At 42.7% G+C, this 22,617-nt stretch overlaps 1 protein-coding gene across 9 annotated transcripts; it reads left to right on the forward strand.

Moving 5' to 3' along the window:
• Nucleotides 1-906: 906 nt before the first annotated feature.
• LOC6591924 (very low-density lipoprotein receptor) lies at nt 907-21,960 on the forward strand. 9 transcript variants are annotated; one of them, XM_002017390.2, is made up of 12 exons: nt 4,099-4,632; nt 9,270-9,410; nt 14,497-14,616; nt 14,738-14,854; nt 15,656-15,778; nt 16,191-16,417; nt 16,837-18,243; nt 18,306-18,504; nt 18,652-18,831; nt 20,798-20,931; nt 20,998-21,159; nt 21,278-21,960. In XM_002017390.2, the coding sequence occupies exons 1-12, from the start codon at nt 4,185-4,187 to the stop codon at nt 21,308-21,310; spliced, it is 3,291 nt and encodes a 1,096-aa protein (XP_002017426.1). In that variant the 5' UTR covers nt 4,099-4,184; the 3' UTR covers nt 21,311-21,960. The 9 variants fall into 9 exon arrangements, with proteins under 9 accessions (XP_026840442.1, XP_026840438.1, XP_002017426.1 ...); XM_026984641.1 differs by lacking the exons at nt 4,099-4,632; nt 14,738-14,854 and adding an exon at nt 907-1,093 and having other exon boundaries at nt 21,278-21,958; XM_026984637.1 differs by lacking the exon at nt 14,738-14,854 and having other exon boundaries at nt 4,029-4,632; nt 21,278-21,959.
• Nucleotides 21,961-22,617: the final 657 nt, after the last annotated feature.

The raw sequence follows: 22,617 nt of genomic DNA on the forward strand, positions 1-22,617 counted from the left end.
AAAAGACCGTGCATTCCTCTCCAGCGATTCGCACTCGACGGAACTTGAACACACGACTCGTGGTCCGGGGCCCAAAAGCGATAAAATGCAGCGTCAAGTGGAGTGCTTGATTAGGCGCGCGATTTGCCTGCCATTTCGAACGCCTGCAATTAGAAACGGCCGCAGATTGTAAACTAAACAGAGGGGGTACGGGGGGGGGGGGGGGGGGGGAGTGCTGGGAACTGTCACGAGCAAGTATCACTCGCAACCTGGCTGGGGGTGGTGCTTGAAAAATGATTTACACGCGTAAATCATAAATTATGTCCCATTTCAAGTGGCCCGAAACGACAGAAGCGGATGACAAATGCAGATGATTACAATGGAAATAATGATGATTGGGAGGGATGCTGCTGACGATTGAGACGACTGTTGTGATGATTACTTTGATGGTTTTCAGAATTGAACTCCTTTGTTTCGATGGCTGCAGTTTTCAGTTCCAGTTCCGGCCAAAACCTGTCCGACTCTTATCAGCCAACCGCCACCTATCGACGTCATTCAAAATTCAACTCAAAATCAAATCAATTCAATTTCGAATTTCACATTTCAATCGCTCGCAATACACTCTCACACCTGTAGTTTGATGGAAAGCCACGCAACATTCAATGCTAATGAGCTGCCCGATTCCGATTCCGATTCCGATTCGGATTCCATTTCAGTTCGCGTCGGTCGCTGCTGGGCATAGCACCGTTAATAGCTCCGGGTCGTCAACATACCACCTGCTACCCAAGAACACCTGGATATAGCTAATATATACTATACTCGAGTATATATGGCAGCACAATTGTCGTACGATTATCGCACGTCCGGCTGTCCGCTTTGTCCGGCTTAATTAATAGAACAATATATCTTTTTTGCGCACTGATAACACGTCAGAGGCCGCTGGTAACGCAAAAAGGAAGTCGCGATCTCTAGATAAAGTCTGAAAGATATATTTAGCTATAGTACAAGGCGTTGCACGGTCGGTTTTTTCCGGGAATAACCATGCTGCAAAGTGATCTCCGTGTACTAAAATCCCTACTAATTGTGTTCTTATGGGCATTGTCCTGTTGTCAAGGTTGGTACGATAGTTTACAGATCCGGATACTGAATCCTTTCATTGATCAGTCCTATTTTTCATATAAAAAAGTTAACATTTTGCTGTTTTTCTCATCGTCCGTCATTGATTATTTTATCCACATAACGCAATTCCTGTAAGAGATCTTTTAAACATTAAGTTCTGCAAATCTCATCGATCAGATTTTGTTTCACTATATATGGGGATACAAATGGGATCACTAATTAAGTCTTAGAACTATCAGTGTTGAACACTATCGTAAATATTCGCAAACATCCGTCCAATATCAAAACTGAACAACTTTCCACTTGAAAGTTCCTTATGTTTCCCCGCAAACAATTGAGAAAGCTATTGAAGATCTTGAAGTGGGTTTGTCTATGCAATGTAACGACAATTTTTCATAATGAAGGCCTAATTAAAGTTCCATAAGAGCTTCAATTTGATGTAATTACTACCCGTAGTTCCAGGTCCGTCCGGTCATAGCGACGAAAATTCGATGACTTGGTTGGTCCCCATAAAAACTTTTATGAAAGGGCGTTCGCTTAGTACTTCTCCGCTTTTAGTGACAAACCGACGATATATAGCTTATACCGACGATATTTTTTCCAGTTCACCAGGTTTTTCGACGTGCCGAAAGAAAATACAGCGAAATAATGCCAAAAAAATTAATCATTAAGCGACGCTGTTAGAAACGTATTTATTTATCAGTGATCGGCACCGATTTCAAAGGAAGAAGTGGATGAATACGTTCTTATTGACAATTATTTTTCATTGACAAACATTTAAATACCAAAAAAAAAAAGTTTATTTTTTCGGTAATCTTAATCTAAAATCTGTAAAAATATTGATCGCCTTCAGATCATAGCCTAAGCCATTCACAATATGTACATATGTATGTATGTACCAAAATCATTAACCTGTCATATATGCACATACATAGATCATAGATTGCTTCGATCTTTCAACGATAGCCACAGGTTGAATAATCCATTCACTAGCAACGCGACAACACTCACTTCATTGATCATTGATCAACAGGTTTCCCTCGAGCACTTAAGAGCAGTTGAAAAATATACAATAATGTATCTGCAGAAACATCAAGAGCAAGCAGAAGCAGCATCGTTTCGGAGCAAGAGAGCCACATGGTGCGCGATCCCTCTCTCTCTCTCGCTCTCTTCGGGCTAGTTTCTGGCTGGCCGTATATTCTCATGAGGTGTGTGATAAGACCACCTTGAGGTAGTAGCGCAAAAGCAAAGGCAAACGCGAAAAAACAAAGCAAAATCAAAATCAAAATCAAAAAGAAAGACAAGCTCTCTTCTCTCTCTTAGCCACAGAGACCAGTCGCGAAGCGATGCGGCGACCGCGCGATCAAATCGGATCGTATAGGATCGAAATCGTTGACAAATCGCTTAAAATTGCAGGCAGATTCTCGACACGACTTCAGTTGACAACGGCGCGTTGTGGACACCGAGTATTGTGCTGGCGGTTTTTTTTTCAAAAAAAAATCCCCCAGTCGAATGTAATTCAAAGAAGATCGCAAAGAAACCGAAAATATAGTGTAAATATAGTGGTAAAAAACCGCCTTTCAGAACGTGCCGCATTTTCGCAGACACTTCGAAAATACTATATCCCCCAATCGAATTTAATTCAAAGAACATCGCAAAAAAAACGGAAATAGAGTATAAATATAGCGGAAAAAAACTGCCCTTCAGCACGTGCCGCACATTCGCAGACACTTTGAAAATACAATGTATCGCAAAAAAAAAAGGAATACAAAAAATAACAGTCGACTGATAAGAGCATTTGATTTGTTTTTATCGGAATTGCTGGCAGACGCGTGCCATGCAAAATATTGGACCTATGTACATACATACATACGTCAACAATATTTAATTAATTACTGTGCGCGATCGAGTGATTGAAGGGGGGCTGGAGCCACAACCCATCCCTTTTTTGCTTTTCAAGTTTCAATTTACTCTTATAATTGTCAACGTCAACAGATCTGGGATGTTGTTGTTGTTTGGTGTTCTCTTCCTCGTCTTTCTCCACCGCTTCTTGCTTTTTCGCGTCGCGCATTTCGTTGTGCCTCTCACTCTCTCGCTGTTATTTTTGGTAGCATTTGTTGTTTTCCGATATTTTTGCTTAATTCTTCACTCGTTCACAGTTTTTCGGGTTTTATATCCCGTACACTCGCGGAGTGCGAGGGGTATATCGAGTTTTTTCTCTTAAATATGTAGTTATGGCATTCAATCCATCCATTTACCTGTTTATTATGTACTATTTTTATAACGTAAAGAAAACAGGATTCAAGATTCCAATTGTTTTTTTTTATGATATTAAGCTTCTACATATAGATATACACATATATCTATTCATGGATCTGTTAATAATTACCGACTTATCGTTGGTAATGTTTTCCGCTCATATTGAATATATTTGAAGCCATACAATTTGCGGAAGTTTTCTTTAAATATTTGGCCAATGTATTTAATATACATACTCGCAGATAATTTCCTAATCAGTGCGCCACACACTCGTGTGTAGGTCTGATTAGCGGGTATCTTATAGTCGAAATATCGACTTCGACGTTCTTACTTGTTTCTGTTTTTGGCGGCGTCTCGTTTTTGTGTTCGTGTTTCGGTGTCGTACGATTTTTAACCAGTTTGCTTGCTTGCCTCTGTCTGGTTGGGTTTTGTTTTTGTGATTATTTTGAGAGTGAGTGCGTGTGTTCGAGCGGCGGTCATCTTAAGAAATGAAAAGAGAGCGGAACGCGAGATCGAAGGAAAGAGAAAGAGTCGTAGCCGTAGCCGGGGAGGGATGGGATTTTTGGCAAACGTTATTTCGAATGTTTTCACAGAGATTTTAGCGTTTATTTTTAAGGCGGGTGCTGTGTCTTGTGGCCGTTTCTGTGATTAGATAATATTTCCTGAAGATCCAAAGCTTCCTGCTTAGATAATCTAATTGCCAGGGTCAAGTCTTACCACCATTTCCCCCTCTCCTAACAGTGCAAAGAAAAAAGAGTGCAACAAAACTGAAAAGAAATACTAAAGAAAAAGCAGAGGAAAACGTTAAACAATTTAAACATCATACCATGGCCATAGGGTTACGCTCTATGGGCACTACAAGTGATACCAAAGCTACAAGAACAAAACCAACAACTACAACACTCATCAACATCAACAACAGCAACAGCAACAAGCTCTACAACAATAGCAACAGCAAGAGACGGGCAGAACAGCTGTTCCGTTGCGCCTGCGCAAACTTCAATCTGCTGCTGCTAACGTTAATGCTCGGCCTGGGCAAATGTTGCACTGCCACGCCCACACCCACAACTGCAGCAGTAGCAGGAGGGCCAACAGCAACAACAACAGCGGCAGCAACAGCAACGGCAACAGCAGCAGCAGCCACAACACACCAACAATTGCTGACTCCTGAAGGTGGCGGCTCATTGAGCAGACTGCTCGATGGCAAGACCTTCATCAACATGAGCTTCAAATTTCTGAATGTATCTGGAAAGATTGGCACGCCCCTCGGCATAGGTGAGAATGATTTCAAAAGAACGGTGCAAAACGAATAGAAAATGAAAAAGAAAAAGGAGAAAAGAAGTGTGAAGTTTGTTTTTAGCTTTGCCTTGTGCTAATTTTAAGCCACAAACGAAGTTACGAGAGAGATTTGAGGGGAATCGAGGTCTGGATACCCTAGATAGCGAGCGTTATAAATCTATTTATAAAATGCATAAAGTTAAGATTAAACACTCTGGTAAGATAGTTGAATGAATTTTGGTAGATTATAGTACCCATTTTTACCCAGTTTTATCCATATTCTGGACGTCATAGGCCCTTATGATCGAAGAAGAAAGAGAAGTATGAATGACACATAAATGTAGTAGAACAGATCTTTAGAGCTTTGATCCTTAATGGATGACTGAGAAGGAATTTTGAAAAATAAATAAGATCCCAGGATACGTTTTAATATACAGATAAAATATAATCGATTGGGATAGTTTAGATACTGTATTATCGGGTATTATCTATTGATCCCCATACGTTATATATAACTATTCTGTGATATCACAGACTAAATTGCAGACATAATCGTTGACGGCTTTTATCAATGAAGATTATAGACAGAGTTCATTCAACTCTTATCACATTCGCTTTGGCAGGGTATTCTTATTCGAAGCACAAGAAATTCAATTGGAATGAGTTTCAGATACAGATACAGATAAAGCTGCAGATACGCAAAGCGCATTACACCGGCCGGCTGCTTGCCACTTGTTGCACGAACGACACCGGTTACCGTGGGGCCAGTGCAGACCAAAATTGTTAATTAACTTCCGCGTTCATTTCGACCACGTTTTCCCATTACGAATGATAGGGAAACCGCGCGTCGCGGCTATCTATGACGTCGTGTGGCACTTCCAATCGGGGCGTTTCCAATCATAAATCTTGCTTTGGCTCACAGGGATTTGCTACTGTAGGGATTATCTTATCAGTGGAAAAGTTTGATTGTTCATTTTATGATTTGTTTTTATGCAATTTTAAGGTATTTACCGATTAAGTTTCGAATCCCAAAGCATTCCCCAAGGGCGTGCCAAAAATTGATATTCAATATTGCGCATTTGAATTTAAAAATAATGGGTTATCACTGAATAATTACAGGGAAAAATGTTGAACTACTATCTTAATTAGAAAAAAATTAAAGTTCCTGGAAAGGGAAAACTTGGTTTAGCTTGAAAAGAATTCAGGAAGAAGAATATATATTTAAATAAAAAGTAGGTTGCTTGTCATATGAATAAAACATTGTAGAGGAATTTTCGCTAGCTACTCTGTGAGAAGCAGATTGCGGGAAAATTGGGAGTCATTGGTTTCGTTGGAAAATCGAGTATATTTAATTCAAATAAATTAAATCTTGTAAACACGTTCATCAATTACAAGGAAATGAATTGAAATATTTTCTAGAATTTTCATCAATCTAAATCAAGAAAAAGTATTTACTTGAGCGTTAAAAAACGAAGAGAAATTCAATTGCAATTTTGTACTTTGCACCTGGGTCTATTGGACTTTGTCCAAAGTAAATAAGATTGTTGACACATATAACATACCTCCTATATGCATATATCCACCATTCCACTCCCACGCTTTCCCACGCCCCCAAAACAAAAAGAAAACACGGCGCAGTTCAGAGATCTTTCAGTTGGCGCTTCAATGAATTGACGTAGTAGAGAAGATCTCTGGCGTCTTCTGGCCATACTGCTGCGTTTTGTGGTTAAACTTAGCCATATTTTCGAGCTATGAAAACTTTGAAAAGACAGAGTCGGGCCCCCTATTTCTATACAGATTTACGATGAGCTATTTTCCCATTTTAGCTGCCTATCATCCATCTCTCCGCCTCTCAATCGTTCGCTTCTGATTTATATTTTATTTGAGTGGATATTCTCTGAGAGATGCTGTCAGTAAGAGTATCTGTTCGCACGGGTGTACGAGTATGTGATGTGGCAAGGTCGTTTAAGAGAGATGGAATTTGATTTTGTCGCCCCATTCATTCTGTTCATTTAATTTATTCGCAGTGCCAACTGATTTCTCTCTGGCATATAAAACTAGTTTGCGCTAGAACCAAAAACAAAACACAATCAAAAGCAACAATAAAACTACATAGTATAATAACAACAATTAATAGTGGGCGTGTGGTGTTTTCCTTATATAAACCATGGGATGTTGTTGCAGTTTAATTGTTTTGTTTTCTCAGAGTAAACATGTTTTGATTGATTCCACATTTAAGGCATCATACAATGCATAGTGCATAGACACAAGCCCCCCACAGGAATCACATGCTATAAACCATTATATTCATACAATTATCAAATAATAATCACAATCCATTAACCTTGATCTTAAGGTGCGGGCTTATCGCCATCGCTTTCGTTGGAATAGAAATTAGCATTAATTTGCTAAATCCGATTGCTTATCACTGGGAGTTCTACGTACAGACATTCTTATCGATTTATGATCCAACTTTTCACGCAATTACGATTATATTTATTATTAGATTGGTCTGGCCCTGAGACGATAGACCTGCCAGACATGATCAATGATAATGCTTAGCAAATCGGTTGATAACTCGCATCGAAATTTGTGTTTTAGTGGGTTAAGCCAACCGGATTGCGATATGAACTCGTTTTTGACTTGACGATTATAAAAATCATTAGATATGCTAAATAGTTTTATTTTCGATTTAATATTCGCAGAAGTAGACCTACCTCGAGACATAAAACGGGGTCTACGGGAGTTTCGAAGTTTCTGGCAGACAAATTGGTGGCCATGGATGTTGATATTGAACAGGTTCTGTCTCTGTTACTAGATGGGGCGTGTCCCGGCTAAGTACGGAAACTCTGAGAGCAGTAACTACTTGAATCACTCGTTCAATTAAGTTGCCTGAACTTATTCGATTTTGCAACGAGCAAACATGCAATTAAGGCCTTCAAGAAAAAAAAGGAAGCAACCAGACATGAAAATTCACCCTTTTCTGCTAATCTACTCCGTGGGAATGCTATTTATGCAATGCTACCTAGTACTACTATATCTATATTGTGCTCTCTCCCCGTTTTTGAGTTTAAACTTATAGGCTATAAGTTATAGCTATAGCCGTCCGATAGATTGATATATCCTTCCCCTGGTTTAAGAGCTCTCAGTTCAACGATGATGCCCGTCGTGTGGCACTCTCTCTGGATATATGTTGGAGTCTGTTTTTCCTGCAGGTATAACCTGCAACCACGATTTTTTTCAAGTTCCCTTCGTAAGAGAGATAAGCCCCGCCCAGCCCCTGGATAATTACCTCCAGAACGTTCCTCCTGCTCCTTTGTTTGTGAGGGTAAGCTCTGGATGATCCATAAATATTGAATTTTGGATCGAATAAACGAATAAAATAAATGAAGTACCATTTAACCTTAGTTTGTGTTACTTCGAAACTCTTTGTGAAATCTTCGTCAATAATATTCATATGTATATGCTCTGACTTATTCATTCGCCCATTTCTCGAATAAGACAAAGAGAAACTCATTCATTTCGGTCCCTTCGCCGCTTGACGTCATATGGGATCCATATGTTGAGCACGAATATGGCATACTCACTATATGTGAGTACGTGTGTATAGCTGTAACGTATACATATGCCTGAATTATAATTCGCCATTTTGTTTACTGTCATGATGCATAATTGAAAACAATTTCCAGGGCAGCCAACGCGGCGACATGAGAACCCACACAGAGAATTGAATTGATTTGACCTTATTGATTGACAAGGCCTGGCAATTGGAGGAGGGAGTGCTCCATCCTCGATTTGTTGTTGGTTGCGAACTTCAATTACAACAATTAGCAAGTATATACATATGTACATATATTCGTATGGGAAAATATTGAGCTATTCAAATATGCAAGAGCATGGCGGAACGGTGCCTCAAAGCTGCTGTCAGCTGCAGGACCCAGGACCCAAAACCCTTTTCAAAATGGGTCCCCCTCTCTCTGTGCCACACATTATCGCTCTCTTTGTCTCTCTGTTTGTTCATTGGCAATCTATTACTTGCTTTTCTTTATTTCTGTTTTTTTCCTTTTTTTTGAATGCCTGTCACATTTTCTATTAGGTCCCTAAGACTGTTGACATTCTGGGTTCGTTCCCTCTGTTCGTGTGCGTGCAAGTGAGCGTGTTCCAGTGTGTGTTCGTGTGATGGCTTGTTTCGTTTCAAATATTTGTATTGCATATTTTCAAGGGCATTGTGGGGTGGAGGGAGGGGCCTGTGACTGTGACTGTGACTGGGGGAGATATTCCAAAAGTTTCAGGCTTTTTCTGTTGATTAAAAGGCACTGCCACATCCTCTTGCCTCTTGTTTATCGTTTAGTATGCAAATTACTTGTCACACTCACACATACACATGCACTCACACACTCGTATCTGTATCTGTTTGCTGCTTCTGCGTTTCTGTGGGTATCTGTCTGTTGCTGATTGTTTTGAAGTTTTTTAGCCCCTAATCAATTTGAGCTTTTGTTATTATTATTTTTTATCTTTAATGAGAAAACTTTTCTAAGCTTCTAAACAACCCCCGGAATTGTTTATAATTAGCTTAAATTATCTGTTTACTTATCCATCTCAATCTCAATCTGTGTGTGCCTCTCTTTTCGCAGGACAAGCTCTGGAGGCCAAGTGCGATGAGAAGCAGTTCCAGTGCCGGAACGGGGACTGCATTCCCATTCGATTCGTGTGCGATGGCGACGCCGACTGCAAGGATCACAGCGATGAACAGGTCACCGAATGCAAGTTTTTGGGTGAGTCGAATATTCATCTTTTTTCCGAGAGTAGAGTGTAGGGTAGAAAAGTAGGAAAGTCGATATATCTTCATCAGAATGAATAAGCGATGGGAGACCATTAGGTTTCATTAACATCAATCTTGGATGATGTGTCCGTTCGCTTATGGGAAATTTACACAGGAAATCGTTTCGTATTGCACGAACTAAGAGTCTGCATAGTGGATGTTTTATGGTCACCCGTGCCCCTTTTCCATAGCATACTTTCAGGCCGGCGCTGTAATAAAGCAGGCACAGTGGCGTCCGAGATAATGGTCAGAGTGCAAGCGCTGCAGTCGTTGCGTTTTCCTTTTGTTCGAATCAAACCTGAAACAGAAACAGAAATGAAATGAAAACCGAAACGAGTTTGCAACATTTACGCACTGCAATTATCGCTGGCTGCTGACCAAAAACTATGCCATGGCTATGGCTGGACTGGCCTGTCCCTCTGTGTGTCCGTCTCTCTCTCGCTTCTCTAAATTGCAGCGCAGTTGGCGTTTAGCTGACTGTGGCATGCAACGTTGTTGCATCAGCAATCTTTTTTGCCGCTTGTCTGCCGCTTTATCATTTGCGTCGCACGAGACTTTTGCGTCGCCGGGCCGCTCATAAAAGGAAACTATAGGGAGGTCGTCTGCTTTATCACACAACTTGTGCCAGACACCAAAAAGCGAGCAATCGGAACAAGTGCATCCATTTTTGGATTCTCGTTGCGCATAGCGCAATTTTCTTTATGTAATTTCTGGCTGAAAGAAAATGCATTCCAATGAAGTGAAATTGATAATGAGCCCCCATTCTCCATTACTCCCCGATTGTTTGGGTGGGAATACAATTTGATGCTGAACTTGGGGGACTTCCCAATGAGGGTTCGCTTACAGTCATTTTCTGCATGGTTTTTCTGGGGGAAATTGATATTTGTGGCAGGGATTATGATGGTAGAATAATCATCATTTGTGGCATTAGGTATTTATAAGTTTGGGAAACCCATTTGAAATCTAACATTTATTTATTTCTGCAAATAAAAGGGAGTAGAAAGGCTGAATCTGAATCTGAAACGGTAGAGTCGATTTTTAACGAAGTCTAAAATTTATAAATTATTAACAAAAATAATGCAAAATATAACATATGTAATTTTTAAACAAATATATCCTTATTTGGTAAGACATCCTATATTTTGGACAGCAAATACGATAAATAATATCTTCAGAATTGTGGATGACAAAGAAATTCTCTTTCCTGTGCTTTATCCTCAGATCCTGCTCTACTCCTACCATCGTAGGCATGACTTACTCGTACTCTGATTTCACGCTCACAGCAAAACTCTGAGATACTCGCTCAATTCACACTCACTCACTCACTGACTCAGGCACACAGCATCCCACTCGATTTTTGACTCGTGGATGTTGCACTCGACTCGCAACGAACGAGCTTTCAGTCGAGACGGGATGCGGGCTCGAGTTCGAGCGACCGTTGGTGGTGGGGCTGGCTGCAAACAACTTTGGGTGGAAATGTTTTTAAGGATTGCCTCTCTGCCACCAAACACTCAGTTGGCGGCGGACTTCTCAACCAAACGCGTGTTGTCAGTGCGAACAGTTAGCGCGATTCGTGTGTCAAGAGGGGGAGTATATATAGAAGGGAAAACGACAAACCGAAGACCCACAAAGAACGTGTGAAATGTAAGCCATCGAAAGTGTGCCAAGTGTGTGATTTAAACCAAATAAACCAAAAGATGGAAAGAAGCGATGAATAAACAAATTGCGTGAAAACATTAAAGGCTAATCAGACTGTGTGCAGCCCCAGGTTTTTCCGAGCGAGCCAAGATTCGTTTTATCTTTGAGAAAATGCCAGCAGCATAGCACAAGAGTGTCCTTTGGGCCCACGTGGCGGGGGAAAGCTCCCAAGGAAGTCTCTGTTTCGTTTTCTGTTCTCTGTTGTCCCTCACGCCGTCTGGGACGAGTCTTATCCGCCAAGTCAATCGGTGACTGGACAGACAGGCACTTACCATTTATCATTCAGTTGAACATTAAATGAGTTTCCTCAATTTCCTCGCCCGCAAAAGTTATGTTGTGGTCTGAAATGTCATATTTACAACTTGTATATTTCGTCCGTCCTGTCCTCCTACTCCGACTCCTGCCTCCATCCTGTCCGTCCTGTCTGCGGTCTTCAGTCCGTTATGAACTTGAAAGTGTGCTCCTTGGGGGCTCTACTTTTTGTTTGCGGAAATTATGCAATCAATTTGTGCAAGTTGGCTGAACCTCTCGAATATGTCACGGCAATTGATGTGTCCGCTTTTATGATGGAAACGGAAAAACCCTCCCTCAGGAGGGGAGTTCTAGCTTCTCTTCCTGGAAATGAGTGATAATGCGGAATCTAATACAAATCTAATAATCATCGCTTAATTTTCTCCCCCCAAAAAACTCCCCAAAGTCCTCGCAAAAGTCGCGAAATCATTCGCCGTTGACCAAACAAAATGGGACACATTTGGTGTTTGCTCTTCGTGACCAGTTTGCTGCATCAACAGAGCCACAGTTTTGGCGCTGTAGTTATTGAAAATGGTAAATAGAATAGATTTTATTTAAATTTTGTTTGTGGCTCGAGAGCATTTTGAATGGAAGTTGCTATTCAAGAAGAAAATTATATTAAAATATTAAATACAAATATATTACACTCGTAAGGAAAGTTAAGACTGCAAAATCTAAAAAAAAATTGTGTAATAAAATCCGTAAAAGGAATTACTATTGAATGATGTCAATGATTTACGGCAATGATTTAAGAAAAAGCGTAACAGTGTTTTTTACTTGATTCGTACCACAAATATAGTTTGAATTTATGATGCTGGCAGTATTTTAATATCATAGCTAATTTATTCTTTATGGTTTATATTTCTTTGAGCTGTTTTATGACTGTGCAGTATATTTTGATTTTTTTAATATTAATCAATTAGAAATTCATTAAAAACTATTCTGAACTTCAATTACTTCCTGCACTTCTCACTTGCCCTTCTTTAACAGTTCATCAAGGACTGCATTCTGAAAGGGCTTTTACTTCCTTTTCAAGTACTGTGCCGACTGTCAAGTCCCTATATCATCTTCGTAGCATCCATCCCTCTCGAAGCAAACTCAAAGCACAAAAGAATCCTCGGTTGAACAAGTTTCGGTTGGAAGTTTCGTCTACAACTTTTAACTATTATCGGGTCGAAAAGTTTTCGACACCTTTTAACTTAAATTAAACATGCCAGAATCCCAATCATCTGGATTTACAAAAATCTTCCCTGCAGTCTATCTGTGCAGCTACCAGCAAGCGGTGCAACAGAATATTTTTGCCAGTGCCGCTTAACATTTGCATACAAATTGCCAGGACGGAAGGAGAGCGAGGGGCATATACTCGGTACACGGGAAACATCAACAGCCAAAGGCCAAAGTTTTTTAATCAACTGAAAAGCCGTTTAAACTTAGTTAAAAATATAAATTATGCTGCAAAATGCTGCATGACAGTGTGGAATTTTCATACTTTTTTTTGGGTATACTGGGAGTACTGCATAAATGCAATCAATGAAACTTTTCCATGATACAAAAAGCGTTGTAATTTGGTTTTTAATTGCTGAGTCTGAGGTGACATACATCCACGACACAGACTCCCCCAATTTGTCCGCCGGGAGCACAATTCTCCCCGAAAATAATGTCACATATTAGCAGACCGGGCAAAAACACACAAAAAAGCAGCAAAATATAAAATCGAATCGACAATCATTGAACCAAATGTGAAAGAACAAAAAAATGTTTCTCCTCTGCTTTTCCTTTTATTTTATATTATTTTATTTCACACATGTGGCCAATTTTTTATTGTTCAGTGAATTGTCGGTGGGCGGGGGTGGTGGTATTTATATTTGCTTTTTTTGTTGACGTTCCTTCGTTTTTTATTTTAACAAATATTGGCTAACATCAAAGTTTTGTTTTGGCGCAAGTTTTCCTATACAATGCCCACGTCCGTATAGCAAGCGGGTGGCGGTGATGCTGTCCATCCATAAAAACTTTAGAAAAGTAATCATATAAAATGTTATTGATATGGCAAGTATTGCGCCTTCCCGCCTGCCTGCCTGCCTGCCTGCCCGGCATAAAAATTGATTAAAATGTATACATACTCGTATATACATATATTGGCCTTTCCATTTGGCGCTTTGGCCATGATTTGCATAATCAAGAGAGCCGTTTCCACAGGCCACAAGGCATGCTCCGATCACTTACCACCGAAATGGTGGAAATTTCCTTTTATAGAGGCAGTAAACAGTAAAATCCCTGACACAAAACCGCCTCAGGAATTTGTGCAAAACGGCTAGAGCTCAAGCAGAACAGACTGAGCTCAGTTCCCCAGGAAAGTTGTTACCAAAAATTTAATACAAATAAATTTCCTAATTGGCTCCAAATAGTGCTCGTAGTTTCCAGGCAACGGCGAAAAGTATGCAATGGGATTGCGTCCAAAAATCGTGTGGGAAACATAAGAGATTCCATAGCAACAAGTCAGCGCTTTCCAAAATCCTGCTTGTAATCCCATTACACACAAAAGAGGTACAGATATACGCATATATGTATCTGTGTGGCTAAAAAATGACAAATTTTTTGGTTGCCCCATGGAGTGTCATTGAAAAAGCCATTGGGGGAACGCATGCAGCGCTCATATTTGATACAGGGTGCTAGCGGGTTAGAAGGAGTGCATTGGCCGAAGGGAGAGTGCGAGTACGAGTACTCTTTAATATTAAATCATAGATGGAAAAGCGGTATTCTTTAGTCGTTTTTTCGAGCATATGGCTCTTCCTTTTCTGTTGGCTTTTATTTGGATATGTTTTCTTTTCTCAGCACGTGCTCAAGTGCGTGTAAATAAATGTGTATATATACCATACATAGATGTGGGCGGTGGGCGGTGGGTGTTGTCATAATCACAAACACCCATGCACACATTTGGCAGAAAGCCCGCTGTTTCCTTTTGTGTGTTAGCTTTTGTTTCTGATACGGGCTCCAAGCCAGACAGCCCCTTTCAATGCTCGATTTAACACACTTTTCGTTGCTCTTTCCAGAGGCCACCTGCTCGGCGGACCAATTCCGTTGCACGAATGGCAATTGCATACCGAATAAATGGCGCTGCGACCAGGAGAACGACTGTGCCGATGGATCCGATGAGGCCACAGCACTGTGCAGTAAGTAGCCATAAATCCCACCAGCGAATCCCAGCGCGATTCGCAATTCTCGATTCGCGTGGTGCGAAAAAGACCGTCTAACCATGGAATCGATTGTACTTATTATTGTATGTGTGTTTAGTGAATGCCTGTCCCAACAACGAGTTCAAATGCCAGACAGTCGAACAGTGCATTCCGCGCGGCTGGCTCTGTGACGGCAACAGCGATTGCCGCGACAAGTCCGATGAGGCGCACTGCAGTAAGCGAATCAGCATTCTTCTATATATATGTGTACATGTCTATTGCCCCCCCTCTTTCATACTGTATGTGTAATCGCTTTCACTAACCAACTTGCCGCATAACTCATACGCACTCTTAATGGAGTGGCGTTTGCATAATTCTCGCAACAATGTCCTCTACTCGTTCCTCATCCTTAGAGGTTTAATCAAGTCATTGAGAGTGAGAGTTTCCCGTGTGTACGCATGTATACAGAACCTACATATATGTTTATGTAAGTGTATGTTCAAACATTCCCTGCTTATGTGTGCGAGTGTGCATTGTGTACTCATTCATGAAGCCCTTGACAACAACAAGTATACGACGCGTGTGCCCTGGCGCTCGCGTTGACTCTGGCTGCCGCCTGGCAATGGCGCATAAAATTCACTTAATCCACGAACACACAGCAGCACACAAGTGCACATCCAGCACAGGAACACAACTTTGGCCCCCATGGCCCTTCTGCTCTCATGGCTTAAAGGAAAACTATAAACGGTAGGGGTAGGATAGTGTAGAAGGAGATGCTATTCCTCCCCATCAATGATTCCCAGGACTGTTGGAATAGCTTTAGCAACAGCTACAGCTACAGCTTTAATTATTTTGAATGCATTTGCATAGCTACAGGGAAATAAGGGAAAGATTTAGATGGAGTACTGATGGAATAATAATGATAATCGAATGGTATAGAGGGAAAACATTCACAGACAAGTTTTGGCTCTCAATCTCGTATATCTTTCTCTATATATTTTCGTTCTCCTTGAATGCCACAATTGCATCACCATAGAGGCACGCACCTGTTCGCCGGATGAATACGCCTGCAAGAACGGCGAGGGGCAGTGTGTCCCTTTGGCCTGGATGTGTGACCAAAGCAAGGACTGCAGCGATGGCTCCGATGAGCACAACTGCAGTAAGGATAATCTCTACTCTTTGAACATGTGCCAATCATTTGGCATTTTGGTTTTCTCTGATTTGGAAAGATTCAATAAAATTTCTTTATGTTAGATTTTAGTTTATTTGAGAGAAAAAGATTATATTTATTCAATTTTCGTTGAGATTTACTTTCCCTTGCATTCTGCACGTGACTTTAACAACTTTTAACTTTATTTCAACCTGCAATCCTCCCATACTAACCCCATCTTTTCCATCTTTACCCTCAAAACTTAACTCTATTCTCATACTTTTCTCATAAACCATAAACTTCACTCCTGACTATCGACTCCAGCGCACTTCATTTGCCTCTCGGCTTGTCTGTCCTTGTCATTTGTTGCAACTCCTTCTTGCCTTCAAACATTTTTGCTGAAATTTTGTGAATTCCTTAGACCAAACCTGCCGCTCCGACGAGTTCACCTGCGGCAATGGGCGATGCATCCAGAAGCGATGGGTGTGCGATCACGACGACGACTGCGGCGATGGTTCCGACGAGCGGGAATGTCCTGTGGTGCCCTGCGACGCTGTGGCCGAGCACACGTGCACCAATGGGGCATGCATCGCCAAGCGGTGGGTGTGCGACGGGGATCCGGACTGCTCGGATGCCTCCGATGAGCGGGTGAGTGAATAATACTTTCCCATAAATTTACATTTCGTGCGCTGCCGCAAAAAAGTTCCTCCCCCGTGCCATTCATGGGTTTTTCTGCCACATTCCCCCCGGTTTTTTTTTCTGTGGATGGGATGGGATTGTAAGCCACATAAATTACGACCAAGTTGGGCATAACTCAGGGACCAAAGCAGCTTTGGCAGCTTTTGTTGTCAACGCATGGCACGCATAAAATTGCATTTTTGCATGACTCGTTTGGGCGGCAGCTTAGACCCAGGACGGGGGAACAGGACCAACCAGGACCAACCAGGACTCAAGCTGGGACATCATTTTGTGTGCAACGAAAAGTTTCCCCAAACTTGCCCCCAAGGAAACCGAAACCACAAACAAAACTTTTCCCTAACTCTGTCTCTTCGTCTCCTGCCCCTTAGTCCTGCGCCAATGTGACCAAGACGACAACCCCCTGCCTGGCCCACGAGTACCAGTGCAAGGATCGCATCACCTGCTTGCACCACAGCTGGCTCTGCGACGGCGACCGGGACTGCCCCGATGGCGACGACGAGCACACGGCCAACTGCAAGAACGTGACCTGTCGCCCGGACCAGTTCCAGTGCGGGGATCGCAGCTGCATCGCTGGACACCTCACCTGCAACGGCGACAAGGATTGTGCCGACGGCAGCGACGAGAAGGACTGCAGCCTGAGCCTGGGCACCACGAAGGGCGCCTGCAATGCCACGAGCGAATTCGACTGCGGTGGGGGTCAGTGCATCGCCCTGAGCAGGGTCTGTGACAAACGAAAGGACTGCCCCGACGGCGAGGACGAGCCGGCCGGCAAGTGCGGCGTAAATGAGTGTGCCTCCAAGAACGGGGGCTGCATGCACCACTGTGTGGACCTGGCTGTGGGTCATCGATGCGAGTGCCACGAGGGATACAAATTATCCGGGGATAAGCGGACCTGTGTGGACATCGACGAGTGCGAGAACCCGGGCACCTGCTCCCAGCTGTGCATCAACGAGATCGGAGGATTCAAGTGCGAATGCGAGGCGGGATACATGCGGGACCCGCGCAACCACACGCGTTGCAAGGCTGGCGAGGGCCACGCCTCTCTGCTGCTGGCGCGGCGTCACGATATCCGAAAGATCGCCCTGGACCACATGGAGATGACGTCGATCGTGAACAGCACCAAGTCGGCCACGGCCCTGGACTTTGTGTTCCGCACGGGTATGATCTTCTGGAGCGATGTGACGACGCAGAGCATCTACAAGGCGCCCATCGACGAGGGCAACGAGAAGACCGTGGTGCTGAAGCAGTCTTCGGTGACCTCCGACGGACTGGCAGTGGACTGGATCTACAACCACGTGTACTACACGGACACGCACAAGTGCACCATCGAGCTGACCAACTTCGACGGCAACATGGGCAAGGTGCTCATCGAGGACGCGCTGGACATACCGCGCTCCATCGCCCTCGACCCCATCGAGGGCTGGATGTACTGGTCCGACTGGGGCGCCTCTCCGCGCATCGAGCGCGCCGGCATGGACGGCTCCCACCGCACCACCATCATCAGCTACGACGTCAAGTGGCCCAACGGCATCACCCTGGACCTGGTGCGCAAGCGCATCTACTGGGTGGACGGCAAGCTGAACGTCATCTCGTCGGCCAACTACGATGGCTCCCAGCGGCGCCAGATCCTCTACTCCACCGAGTACCTGCGGCATCCATTCTCCATCTCCACCTTCGAGGACTACATCTACTGGACCGACTGGGACAAGCAGACCGTCTTCAAGGCAAACAAGTTCACGGGCGAGGGCGTGGAGCCCATCACAGCGGTTCACATGGTATGCGCCATCTATCTATCGTTAGCCCCGGCTCCCCTTCATCTCCCTATTATCTTCCACAGTTACAACATCCCATGGTGATCCATGTGTACCATCCGTACCGACAGCCCGATGGCATCAACCACTGCCAGTCCGTGAATGGCCACTGCTCCCACCTCTGCCTGCCCGCCCCAAGGATCAACGAGCGCAGTCCGCGCATCTCTTGCGCCTGCCCCACGGGCCTCAAGCTGATGGCCGACGGCCTCATGTGTGTCGAGGATCGTAAGTAGACCAGGCGCTCCCTGCAGTCCCTTGGACTTTGACTATCTGCATGCTAATGGATTAACTTTTTATTTTATGCCTACTAACCCGATCCCCAATCCTAACCGCAACGCGATCTGACTTGCATGATTTGCTCCTGCATGGCAGCCCTTTATGTGGTCGTTACCAAGCCCCCACGAGCCCTAAAAATCAAACCGAAAACGAAAACCTCGGCACGGCGATTGCCACCGAGGTTTATTGACAGACAGTCGACGGATGTGCGAATCGAGGTTAATGATGAGCTCAGGCTAAGCACCAAGCTGCCACCTGCGGGGCACGGAATACCCGGTATGCCTGGCAACTCTATGTGTGCTCTGTATGTGTGTCCCGTCCCCCATTCTGTGGCATCTCTTCAATATGTGTCCATCTTTGTACATTTGTGTCACTCTTCATAACGAAAGTACGGTAGCATTCCATTTTTGTTTTTTCAATTCAAATTAATCATGGAAACCTAGAAGGTCTGGTCCGAGCTTGAACGGATACTCTGTTTCGGGGTTTTCCACCTTTCATCCGAAATGGTTTACAAATTGTCTTTAAATTTCACTTTTTATGTTTGTCTGTGTTGTATTTTGTTGTGTGAAATTAGTAATCATAGAAAAGGAGTAATTTTAGCAACTGTCCTGTGGAAATTGTTGGAATATCTGGCCACTCTATTTAGTGTTGGTTAATTGTCTGTGAAATTGCCTCGTACATCTGAAAGTCTCTTTCCAAATGTATTCTCGTAATCGCAAAATCGTTTCACTTGCTCTTGCCTTCCCCGCATATGCTCTTTCAGCATCATATTCAAATATTCACTCCAGGCAAATTTGGGAAATATATCCAGCTTTATGTGACTATCCCTCAACCATCTATGTTCGTTCCAGTTGAAAATTCGAAATAACGCAGAGGAAAACTTCATCAGAAATGTTGTCACAGGAAATTTTGATTAATTTGCCTCAAAGGGAGAGGAAACTTTGATAGTGTTATGGGTTGACAACCCTGTTACTTCCTCTCAATTTATAAGTTCAACATCTCTCTCTCTCAGTCCGTCAGTCAGTGGCCCTCTTCTCCTCTCTCGGAGGTTATGTCTCTTTGACGGTTTATAAACACTTTCGTGAGATTCAGATTTATTGCAAGCGTATTAATCAAAATGCTACCCAGCAGTCGCACTCAAAATCCCTTTCTGGCCAGGAAACGCACCCGCTTCCCCGGCTCGGGGTGCAACCAACTACATTTGCTTTGTCATGGCCCACATTAATCATCATCAGAGGGAGAGACCAACCTCCCCATCCTTGACAGTTTCATAAACGCCATCCGAGAAGAGGGCCGCTTGCATCGGAGCACAGCCCTCACCGCAAGTAGGCAGCCAATGGGCCAACGATGCAATTGAAACCTCCAACAGAGAACCCCGTCATAAGCCCAGCATCCAATCACCCAATACACCCACCCACCCACCGAACCACCGACCACCACCAGACACCACACAATACCTAACCGCAAAGTATGAGGTTAATATTGGTGGATGGGTGTAGGGGGGTGAGGTCTGGGCCTTAAAGGGAACTTCAACTTAATGTTGATAACTTTTACTGTTTCGACTTGATTTAAGCGCGGCTAGGACTAGAAGCTGCCTCCTGCTCCGTCCGAATGGCTGACAAAATCCCATTAAATGCGTCGCGTTAACGATGTCATTACGCTGCTGTCTTTCTCCCCATTCCCAGGCCACTGCCATTGCCATTTCCATTCCCATTCTCAGTCTCAATCTAAATCGGTCTCAGCCCCATCCCGCCCCATAAAAGTTTGCGCCATCAAAGGCGCGAGAGCGTTTAAGTGTTTATTTGCGCCTAAATGCGCACTTTGAACGATTTGATTGAAAATTCTTTTGGATCTCTGAGAGGGAGACTTGGCCCGAAAGCCGCTTGGATTTTGATGTTGATTCCCTCTTTCATTCTGCTCTTTTATTGCAATGATTTCCGTTTTCCTTTAGCTCTTATACATTCCCTTTTTCTTTTTTGTTTATCATTGCCGAAGGTGAAGGGGCATTTAAGCCTTGTCATTGTGGTGGGTTGGTGGCAAGCCGCTGAAAAAATTTAATACGGCACTATATAATAGCACATGTGTATCTTTCAAAAATGTACAAAATAAAATGTACCTATAATTTACCTACTCTTAAAGCTTCTTGATATGTTTATGTTTTCGGTTTATGGCTACATTTTCTCTGCTTATTTTCTTATAATTTCTAATTTCTAATTAAAAATTCAAACATCTGCATCCACAGTTGCCGAGCAGCGTCCAGTGAAAAACCAAACACAAATCGAAAAGACCACAGCGCCCAGTCCGCAACCGGATTCGGGCTTCATAGCGCTGGTGGTCATCGCCAGTCTCAGTGGCTTTGCAGTCCTGCTATCAGTGGTAAGTCGAGGCGGAAAGAGTCCTTGATGGAGGGACCTTTAATGACAATTTTTGGTGCATTGACAGCTCCTGCTCATTGGCTATCGCTACTGCAGCAAGCGACGCATCAACTCGATGAACTTTGAGAATCCCATTTACCGAAAGACCACGACCACAGAGGATCATTTCAGTTTGCGCAAGAATTTGCCAGCGCGCATCTACGATCATACCAGTGTCATGGATGAGGAGGTACGTGCTATACTTTAATTTTGTTTTACTACAACATAGATCTAAAAATATAGAATTGTTACTCGTATTTCAAAATTATTCCTTTTTTAATTTGTTTATTTTTATGTATTCCTTATAGTACTCACCCGTTATAGGCATATCCTCGTATTAGAACGGAGAATGATAGGTTTTTCCTTCGTTTGGTTGGTTTTTAAGATACGACCAAAGCAGACACGAGAATAAGAAGCGGACCCGCAGAAGACACACGCCTGAAGACTGAGCAACTCTGTGTATTGTGTAAATTAATTATTTTAACATTTTAAGGCACGGCAAGGACACGGCGGGTCACTTGGAGGGAGGCGCATCCTAAGAGGATGCTGTACAGAAATACTATGTCGCAGAGTTCTATCACAAGAGTAAAACACACACACACACACAGTCTAAATAAAACAAAAATTGAGATGTTTAATAAGAAATCTAATTGATAATTATAAATTACATAAATAGTTCCAAACTGTATATAGCTGTAAGTGTGCATTATTTTTAAAAGAAGCAAACCAATTAATATTACTATATATATAAATATACATATATATACATATGACGATTGTGGTCGTAGTGATCATGATCTAGTACTATTAGAGCGCGTTGAGAAATTATATTTCTGTGTGTTCGATGAGCAGAATCGTTTTATTATCACTATTATTACTATTTACGTATTAACCTTTTGTTAACTGTATTTGTTAAGTGTACATACAGAATACATACATATGTATATGTTTCCCCCACTAAAAGATACAAGATGATACATAATAAACTCAGACATACTTATGTGTAGTATAAAATTGGTGTTTCTCTTTTCGCGGGTGGGTTTATCTTTCAGCTGAGGCTTCTGGGGAATATGGTAGGTTCTGATTTATCCAAATCAGTCAATTTCCACTAAAAGACTTACCGAGAAAAATGCTTTCATTAGGATCTATTTGAGATCTTTATGGACCACTATGTGAACGATCTCTATACAAATAAGAACAAATATCTTGAGGAAAAAGTTGAACCAAACAAATGAACTTGAGGTAGGTCAGACCTCAGACCATAGAACCACTATATGGACTATTGGCAATTAAATTTATACTAAATTCTTACTTAACATCCAATCAATTAGTGGTTATATCAAGGCCCCGCGGACGCGGGTCTCTGACCTACGCCAACAAAAAATTTATTCTTATAATTTTACAAATTGCCCATCGCGGTAATTGACTAGACCGACAAATTGTGTAGTAGAACACACCTCAAAGCGTAACATACAAATTTTTCCCCCAATTGATGGATGTTGCGTGAAGAGAGATATTTTATCATTAAAAGAAACCTTTACAAGAACCACCTGCTCGCTGCCATCACCAATACCATACCATATTTTCAATGTCAGCTGTGTTGTGTACCGCTCTCTTTTAGGCTACCGCTTGGCGACTTTTCTCTTAA

Source organism: Drosophila persimilis, unplaced genomic scaffold, assembly GCF_003286085.1.
Source record: "Drosophila persimilis strain 14011-0111.01,24,50 unplaced genomic scaffold, DperRS2 tig00000000-arrow-pilon, whole genome shotgun sequence".
NCBI classification, from domain to species: domain Eukaryota; kingdom Metazoa; phylum Arthropoda; class Insecta; order Diptera; family Drosophilidae; genus Drosophila; species Drosophila persimilis.